Source organism: Mandrillus leucophaeus, unplaced genomic scaffold, assembly GCF_000951045.1.
Source record: "Mandrillus leucophaeus isolate KB7577 unplaced genomic scaffold, Mleu.le_1.0 Scaffold276, whole genome shotgun sequence".
Lineage (NCBI taxonomy): Eukaryota > Metazoa > Chordata > Mammalia > Primates > Cercopithecidae > Mandrillus > Mandrillus leucophaeus.
This window is the reverse complement of record NW_012102876.1, coordinates 1,378,828-1,389,072: the sequence shown is the minus strand read 5'-3', so window position 1 is coordinate 1,389,072 and position 10,245 is coordinate 1,378,828. Positions and strand designations below refer to the sequence as shown.

Sequence of the window (10,245 nt, the reverse complement as noted above, 5' to 3'; positions counted from 1 at the left end):
AAAAACATACTGTATATTCCATGCTATGCTAGACACTTCATAGAATTTTATCTAAAAGGTTAAATACTTACTGAATAGTAATAAGTTAAAGTTGGGTTTTGTCCTAGTTTATTCAAAAGAGTCCATATATAAGCAGTTTTCCCAGGTAAATCTGTTTTTGAAATATCACTAACATTTTATTTAACTCTCAAAAATGACCTGTTTTGGACAAAGCTTACATATTCACTTTAGAAATTGTGCATATATGACATACTTCTTTTACACCTGATTTAATGGGAATTCTTCTAATATTTTATTGCTAGTATTATATTTTCTATAGGTTTCTGAATTTTTTCTACCTTCAGAAAATTTTCTTTTATTTTTAATTGCTAATTTATTTTGTTTTAATCAGAGATTAGTGTTGGATTTTATCAAATGTTTTTGTTATATATTACATTTTATTTTTAATATGTTAATGGAGTAAGCCATATTAGTAGATTTTTCTAGTTTTGAATAAAACTTACAATCTAAGGGCAAAATATACTCCTTTTAAAGTATTTAATAGTTTGTTAGGTTTTATAGTGTTATATATAAATATTTAGTATTTTTAAAAATAATGATATATATTTGATCAAATGAAATTTGATTTAATGAGATTTGACTATAATTTCCTTGTATTTCCGTCTTTGTCTGATTTGTGTACCAAAGTTATGAAAGCCTCATGAATAAGCTATAAATATTTCTATATGTTTTCATCTTCTATATTTATATATTATGGTGTAATTTACCTGTAAAACATTTAGGCTTATATTTTTTAGAGTAAGATATTTTATATTCTCTTTTACAATATTCTATCATTATGGTCCAGGTTGTTTTTTTACTTTTATTTCAGTTTGGTAATTATATTTTTTAAGAATAATATTAATCTTACCTGTATTTTCAAATGTATTAGCATAAAGTTCTACTTAGAAATTTGATATGTCTATATTTCTATGTATATATTTTTTATTACTAATTTTGTTTGTGTTTTCTTTTACTCAGTTAGATTTGATGAATGTTAACATGTGGGTCTTTTCAAATAGATGACTTTTTCAAAAATTGTGTCAAATTTTTTTTTCCCTTCCAAATCTATTGAGGTACTTGTATATTTTCATGTGATAAGTAACATCAATAATTTTTCTCACACTGAACTATTATTACTGAGCCTTAATTGTGTTTGGACATTATTTCATTTTGTTTTAGTTTTTATAATGTTTATCTCAGAAGACCAAAATTGTTTGCCCTAATTTTATTTCCATCAAAAGTGGAGGAGAGCTATCATGGTTACTTGGGTCTAACCTTTTTAATTTTTTTAATTATATTTTAAGTTCTGGGGTACATGTGCAGAACGTGCAGGTTTGTTACATAGGTATACATGGGCCATGGTGGTTTGCTGCACCTATCAACCCATCATCTACATTAGGTGTTTCTCCTAATGCTATCCCTCTCCTAGTCCCCCACCTCCTGACAGGCCCTGGTGTGTGATGTTTCCCTCCCTCCATCAATGTGATCTCATTATTCAGCTTCCACTTATGGGTGTGTTTGGTTTTCTGTTCTTGTGATAGTTTGCTGAGAATGATGGTTTCCAGTGTCATCTATATCCTTGCAAAGGACATGAATTCATCCTTTTTATGGCTGCATAATATTCCATGGTATATATGTGCCACATTTTCTTTATCCAGTCGATGCCTTTGGTTTTAATGGTTACTTTTAATTTTTTAAAAGTTTGCTTGTATTATTTTGATTTGTTCAATATGAATTATTTGTATTGTATTTACTTTTTATTATTTATTTTACAACATCTTCAGTTGAATGTTTAATTTGTTTTCAGTCTTCTTAAAAACATACATTTATGATAAAACATTTTTTGAGTACTCTTTGGCCATTCTACAGATTTTAATATACAGAATTGTCACCGATGTTCATTTATAAACAGGATATGATTTTAGTTAGGTTTTTCTCTTTATTCAGGAAAGCTATCTTTAAAGAGAGATTGTAAGTGAACATATTTCTTTTGGATAACTTTTGTTTTAAATTTAAAATTTCTTTATCTTTTAGTCAGTGAATGTAGCCTGTTTAATTTTTGTTTCCTGGAATTTGTTTAAATTTTCTTTCTGGTTTAATCCAAGGTTAATATTTATGAATATTTTAATGATGATAAAGAGAATGTCTGTCCTCTGTTAATAGGAACAAACCTCTAAGTAGATTTGTTTGATTATTCTTGCTATTTGTGTTACTTAATTACATAGATTTTTTTTTCTTTTGGTTTCTTGGTGTATTTGCAAGTTAAATATATTAAAGTGAGTCATTGTGATTGTGGATTTTTTTTTTCCTCTTGTGTTTCCAATAATCTTCGTTTTATAGGTTTCGAAACCCTATTTTTAAGCACATACAGGTTCATCACTGTTCTATCTTCTGTGTAGATTTTTATCAATTTTAAATATTTCTTTTAATCCTCTTAATGGCTTTTATTTTGAATTATTTCTTATTGGACATTAATATTCTTACAACTGCCTTTGTTTATCATTTGCTCCTTTAAATGCTTTGTATAGATCAGAAATGGTTAACTGATAGTGCTGGTTCAGCAAATACCATCACTTAAGAACATGGTTGCATTATTCTTTTTCTGAGTGCTTCTTAACTTTCTTTAATTTATTTGGGCATTTAAGTCTGTTTGTTGGCCCTGTGGTCATCACTCACATGTTTCTTGCACCCCTGACCTGTGCTTTGTCAATCAGAAATGGTTGTAAATGGTTGTATCTTAGTCTTATTCTTTAGGAATTGACTTTTATGTATGTCTTTTTCTTTCATTCTTTCTAATTTGTTGTTGTTGTTGTTGTTGTTGTTGTTGCTTTTGAGACAGAGTTACATGATCTCAGCTCAGCTAAGTTTTGTAATTAATGTAGAGGCAGGGTTTCACCATGTGGCCGAGGCTGAACTTGAATTTCTGGGCTCAAGTAATCTGCCTGCCTTGGCCTCCCAAAGTGCTGGGATTAATAGGGATGAGTCACCCGACCAACTTTGATGCTTTTTGTTATAGCTAGACAAAGAATACAAAAACATTTCCACTGCCTTCTTTCATACAGGCTGGATAGAACTAGCTAGGATGTTCTCCTAATTTTGTTGCTAAGTTGTCTCGGGTTATTAAAGTGGGTACTTGTCTTCCCAAAACAAGATCTTTTTTTTCTCTGTATACATTTAGATTGTTTCATGACTCTTTGAAGAATAAGATGAATTACTAGGGATGATGGGATTTAAGCTCTTCAGAAAATATGTGATAGAGAGTACCACACACATGGGGAAGTAAAGGGCTAAAGTCATTATCTTAAATACACAAGAGTAGAAATGCATTTATGTGGTATGTGTTATACATGTGTTCATGTAGTTTTGCTCTTATGTTTTTAAATTAGAAAGAGTTTCTAAAAGTAGCTTCTGGATAATATGCTGATAGACTTCTACTGCTTTTGGAATACATTTCACTGGTTAGGCAACACCTATTAATGCTGTATCTCACATATTGCTTCATCTGAGGATGTTGAAGTTAAGGAAACTACCCAGCGTTTTGAACCAAAATGAAAGAACATAAATTGTAAAAGAAATCCCTCAGCTTGACCCATTAAAGTAAAGTAAATGTGCTGACAGAGGTCTAAGAAATCAAAAAATGGGAAGAGAATGAATAATAAAATTGAGCAAGACTTCCGATGGTTCAATAAAATGGCTCCTGAAGATAATGTTGTAACTCTGTCAATCTGTGTTTACTTCTCTAAAGGCCTAAGGAGATCATCATGGAAATGGCAATGAATTTTGAAAACTAAAAGAAAAAGTGTATATAAATTATAACTTTTATATCATAACATTTCCAAAATACTTCTCATGAAGCTCTACTCTGAGGAGACAGCTTCATTAGCAAAGGTAATGGATATTGGAATACTATAAATTGGTAAGTTCTGAAGTGAAGATAGCCATTTAACTTGGAGTTATTACGTTTTTCAAACTTCTAAGACTCTAATAACTTTTATGAATCATCTATTACTATTCAGCAGTTCAGAAAAGCCAATTTTATGTGGTTTTCATGGACATATAATTTGTATAATTTATAATATAACATCTGTCTCATAGAAATCTGATAGTATGAAAATCTTTATTTTTTACGTCAGTGAATAAAAATACAAGCTATACATAAATAAGCCAAAGTATCTGATATGTATATCGCAGAGCTATCCTGTAAATAGATCATAACTCAAAGAGACTTATGTCCTGGCAAAAAGAAATGTCTTTGTTCTGGTGTAACAGTAATTTAAAATATTTATTCTAGTGGAGGTTCAGTGTTCCTGGAAAGTTTTGGTTCAGGATTCTAAGAATGACTGGAGAAGATGAGTTTAAACATTCTCCTCATAGAACTTATTTACTAACATAATAACCTAAAATTAATAAACAAAGTGAGATATAATAATTGATTCTAAATTCCAAAATACTGTGAGAGAAAATGTAAATACTAAGCTTTTGCTTAAGGAGATAATTTCATTAATATAATTCTGCCTATCTATTTATTTACCTACCTATCTGCCTAGCTATCATACAAAGTAAATATTTGAAAATCGTTTATGTTCTAAAACTGATAATTCATGTATAGCATAACCAAAAACTTGGCCAACATTCAGCAGAAATTATAACAGAGTGAAAGCATTCTGTCTGTGGTGTTTAATATCAATTTGCTAAGTTGTCCTTGATAGACAATTCCAAGGTTGCATATGAGTTCAAACCTCAACAGGTTTCCTCCAGGACATATGCTTTAAGTTGTGCGGAACTTGTTAAGCTCCACAAATAACATTGATATAACAAATTTAAGCTTCCTGCTGAATATTAACTGTATATTAAATACTACATTGCCACTAATAATAGCTACTATTGAGCATTTATCAGGAATGTTGAAATGATAGAAACTTCACAGGTTATTGTAACTCAGTTCTGCATTTAAAGAGGAGCAAGTTGTAGAGAAATCAGAGTGATTTATCCAAAGTCAGTTGGTGACAGGGTAAGAGATCTTGGCTTTTAATTCAATGCTATTTCTATTGCATCTGCTGGTTTTAAATGGCCTTCCATAATTTGATGGAGTCTGATAAGGCTCTTCTGATTTTTAGAAGGTAATTTCCTATACCTGGTTTGTAAATGTCACTTCATCCTCAATTTTATATGAACATATTACCATTCATATCACTTTAGAATAAAAGATACTGAAGGGAAGAGTCTGACAGAACAGATAAAATGGTTTTCTTTGTTAAGATCAAACATGTTTTGTATAATAATATATGTATCTACATATGTATATCTTTCATTATGGATTTAATACAATGTCAGAAGCATAGAGCAAATATATTTTTAAATATACCTTGTTTTTCTCTTCCATACATCAAACATCTACTTTATATTCTGCTGTTAGTTTTTCACTAATTTGTGTCCAGGGAATGTATATTTGCTTAAGAATCAGTCAAAGGAAAATTTTTTTTTTTCTGGAAAAATTATGTAATATGCACATACATATACACACAAACACACATATACACAGAGACACACATGTAGATGGACTCAAAAGTCAAATGTCTATATAAATGTGTGTTTGTAGACACACATCTATACACACACAAATAATCTATTTTATCTCTGTGATGTTACCTCCATCAACACAGATAATTATGAAACTATTTCTATAATTTGTATGTCTAGACAAATAATGCATATTTCCTACATTTCTTTTTTTTTTAAAAGTAGTTCTTTATGTAACAGTTGTTTGTAGATGTCTTTGGGGACAACATCTCTGGTTAATTAGTGGTTGGTTTATCTTTTCATTTAAATCTATAGTCCACTGCTGACTTTGTAAACCCCATAATTCCAATGTATAGATCGTCCAGTATTCAAGATTAATGAGTATCATGGCTCTTTTCATCTTAGAAAACACTATTAAGACAACATTCTAAACATTTGAGGGGAATAATCTTAAAATCATATTACAGTTTTTTTAATGTTTTTTGAAAAGTAACTGGCTTCACAAACACCAAGTACAACATGATTTAGACAACTGAGAAACAGGCAAGTATATTTTGAAGTGCTAAAATAAAACATATTTATACAAGTACAAAGCAAAACAATGCTGATAAAAATGTTAAACTTTATGAAAAAAAATCATTTGCAATTCACATCAAAATAATTTAACATTCTCTATTATTTTAATAGTACAAGCTGCCACAACAGTGAAAGAACAGATACACGCACACAATTTTAAAACCAAATCAGTTATAAGTGCAGAAAAAAGTAAGTACAAGCACTTTTAGCCCACACAAATCTTTTAGGATTGGCACCATCTTTCTAAAACATCTATAATCTATATAGATTTCTAATTACAACACCATCAGCAGCTGCCATTGATTTCTAGAAATACACACAATATACATAGTATATTTGTTCACATTGGGAAGATCAGTGAAATTCAACCAACTATTTTATACATGCCTCATTCTTCAATAGACAGTAGAGACTCTCCCAGGCCTCAGACCCTCTTCAAAGTGAATTCTGATTTATCTTTATGCTTTCACTGATCTGTATTTTTTCACAGTATAAAATTGTAAATGGTAACTATAGAGATTCTGACAGCTTGAGGGTTATTAATAAGCTGTTGCTAAATGTGAACTCATATAATACCTTTGAAGTCTCCAAAACATGTACATTTTACTGGGAGACTAGCATAGGAAATGCTTTTGTTTTTTGTTATTCTTAAAAAGAGCATTTAATTCCTGGCTTGGAAGTCACAGAACTGCAGCAGAGCCATTATACAATTCATTTACAGTCAGAAATAGCTCCTAGTCTTCCTGATCACTTGCTGGTAACAGCAGTAGTTTGGGAAAGATAGTTACTTTCAAGGATTAGCACATTTGGGGATTTGCTTTTTTTCCTTGCTTCAGTCAAATCTGTTAAAATTTTTCTTTCCATACTCCCTTTCTGTTCCCCATCCCTAGCCCGGAAAGACGGTTCTTCCCAATGCAGATATGTTCTTCTTAGGCTGTCCCCACTCCTTTCCCAAAATAGAAGGACGAATGGACTGATTAGATTAGTCAGTATAACTTGGTTAAACCACATCTTCTTCTTTCCATCCTGGGACATATCTCTCCTTTAGGGTCACTTTGCTGAGCCTTAGCATATCCCCTTCCTTTTAGTCATGCTGGTCCCGACTGAATTATCACTGGGCACCAGGAACAGATTGTTTTGAAGGAAATTCAATGAGAATGTACCCAAATGAATTGTGAAGTTCATATCCTATAGCCCTAGAATGAATATTCAGTTCTTTTTGTACTGTAGAGTTATTACTTGGAACCTGGTATTAGAATTGGCAAAGAGACAGAGTTAGCATCATTCCAAAATAAAAGATCTCAATAATGCATTACTAATAATCTGATGTCCAATATACAATGTAGTCAATGAAGTGGCAAAAGTTGTAGAAATACAGAGAAAAATATATCTTGTTTTCTTCTAATTGGATAAATCATTTTTATTATTACAGTTGATTATGATAGCATGTGGAATTATCAGATGGCAATTTACTTGCATTAAATTTAATTTCAAATGAAGTTTTTTTGTAAGGTAGTGTACTTTTTAAGAGCCATGTTACTAAAACATAGAAAATGAATTTGACCATGAACAAAGTTTAAACATGTTCTTCTATTGGTCTAGAGTGAAACGTATTGTACTTGAGAATAAAATGAAAATCAACATAAGGATTTTATGAAACAAATTTTAAAATGTAGAGCATATCGAGAAAGGTTTTTAATACCTAAGAAGTCAAGATAGGAATCCTCAGGTGAATGCCATCGTTTTTATGAGGATCCAAAGGGTATTAATACTTCAAAAGATTTCCATTTGTTTTTCAGGTAGAGGCAGACATTTGCTTTCAATGAAACTATGAAACTTAGCTGGATTTCACTTACATTTTAAAAGCCTCGTTATAATATTTGGGATCAGGGTGCTGTGATGATGTTATTTTCAAATCTAGCATGGGAGGTTTGATTTCTTGTAAATTAATACTTTAGTACATGAATGTTAGCTTTTAATGTTTTGTATTGGGAGGTTTGACTTAAAGTTGCAAGTAAGAACAAATAGCAGAAAAGAAAACTCAAGCACAATATTTATTAGAATTTTTTAAAGTGAAGAATGATAAATTATGCCAATGGACTGACTTCTATTTCTCAGTTTAGTTTCTTTTAAGTAGATGTGAAATAAAAAAAAAATTACTTACCAAAATAAGGATATTAGCTAAAAGAAAAAGTTTTATTTATTTTTCTCTCTGCCAAAATATACTTCTGCCTCACAGCATATATTTTTCATAAGGCTATCTTAAGTATAAGGCTGGGTCAACTGAACTTTGAATTTATAGGACACCTCCTCCATTTATTACTATCCTTATTTAAAAATCAAAACATTTGGTACCTGAGGATAGCTGCAATGGGAGGAAGAAAGAGATGACAGTGGATTCAGGTCTTGAACTATGAATTCTACCTATTTGAGACTATCAAAGCACACTTGTTTCTATTATACCTCTAAATCTCTTTTCTGCAGTTTTAAAAAGTGACAGTATGAAGTGCACAAAATAATATGAATCATTATTTAAAAAAAGAAAATAAGAATTGCTTTGCCTCTTTTTGGAATGGCTAAGAAAGACTGTGTGGTTAATATTCATTAAGGTTCCTCTTTTTTAGTATTTTGTATTGCTTTGAAAAATCTACATTTGTCATAGTTCATAGCTGCCCTGTTTAAGCAGCCAAGAATAGTTAAAATCACTGCTCACTGGCATAACTAAATCTCCACTAAGCTGACTTGACACAGTTTAAAATTTTCAGTGTATTAAGATTGTGTTAATCCTTTCAACAACAGTCTCTCAAATCGTGACAATGTCTTCATGGGGTCTATGGACCACTCTTCCAGTGGTGGGACTCAAAAAGAACAAAGGAGCTCTTTGTGCATCAGGTTCTCAAAATAAAGGAATGAAGAAGCCCCAATGCATATTTTAATATTTTAGTTGGCAATGCAAACGGAACAGCATTCCTAAAGAGGAGTGGCCATGTTTCTTGAAAGAGATAGCCAGGCTGGAGCTCAAGAATGATTATAAAGAGAATTTCCAGCTACAATGCACCCCAGTGAGGGAATTACAAAACAGTATTCCAGAAAATATTTTTTTGCTACTCCAGTATTGATTGGCAACATGGTGAAATAGTCAAGAAATCTTCCACTGGTTTTCTTGGTTAATGGAGGTGAATCTGAAATAAGTAGGTGGAATCCCCGATGCAGGCTTTTGGAAGAGTATTTCACAACCCAATTGGAGAGGAAAATCTCTGGTAGAAGCCCTACGTAGTACATTAGCGCAGCACTCACTATCCAGTCGTGTGTTATGCATGGGACACATTCACAACGCCTCAGTAAATACTGGACCCAAGTTACTGCTTTTCAAGGTCTTTACAGGAAAGAAAAAACAAAAAGAAAGAAAAAAGAAAGAGAAAAGTTGATGTTTTGGTCCCAGATTTTGAGTTTGTTAGAAAATGTACATTCATGTTTGGTGAATCAAAGACTCTTCTGGGAAAAGAATTAAAGTAAACAAATAAAACTTTTTACAGTTGCTTATTAACTATGCTCTTCACCCTCCGTTACGCTGTTTCACACGCACTGCTTTCCTAGAGCAAAGCACTTGGTATGGAACTGTTTGAACAGACGCCTTGTCAGCCCTCAAAGATATCAGCCGTGTTTCTTAAAAGCCCATGTTTTCTAAGGCCACTAGAAGAAAATCTGCCAAAAGATTTGTCGTCGGTGTCTTCGTCGGTTGTCGTGAGATAGCACTATGGATCTCGTGTTTCCATCAAGGGGTGCACTTGGCGTCTTCCCCCTGGGCCGTAACCAGGCGACTATGCTTGCCACTGTGTGTGTGAACACGGGGGGCTCTGCTCCGCACGCGCAGGCCGGTGCGCTTTCCAGGGACATTCACAACGACGAGGAGCTCTGAGTGTAATCTCTTATGATAAGAGTGTCATATTTGGGAGACGACGGGATACAGAGGGCCGACTCCGACACTGGCGAGTTGGGGGTTGTGCTCCCCGAGTCCACCGAGTCTCTGAAGGGGGACGGCGGGGTGAGAGCCACCAACTCCTCCAGGTCTGGCTTGGCGGCCGCAGCCTCGGGCCCCGCTGCCGG

The 10,245-nt window shown here is 32.7% G+C and overlaps 1 protein-coding gene across 1 annotated transcript in view; it reads right to left on the bottom strand.

Annotated features, from left to right (window-relative positions):
* Window positions 1–6,018: 6,018 nt before the first annotated feature.
* Window positions 6,019–10,245, bottom strand: part of GRM5 (glutamate receptor, metabotropic 5) — a 610,214-nt gene continuing 605,987 nt past the window's right edge. The window contains exon 11 of the mRNA XM_011984895.1: window positions 6,019–10,227. Coding sequence (XP_011840285.1) covers window positions 10,036–10,227 — 192 coding nt within the window. The 3' untranslated portion in view covers window positions 6,019–10,035. The remainder of the gene's footprint in view (window positions 10,228–10,245) is intronic.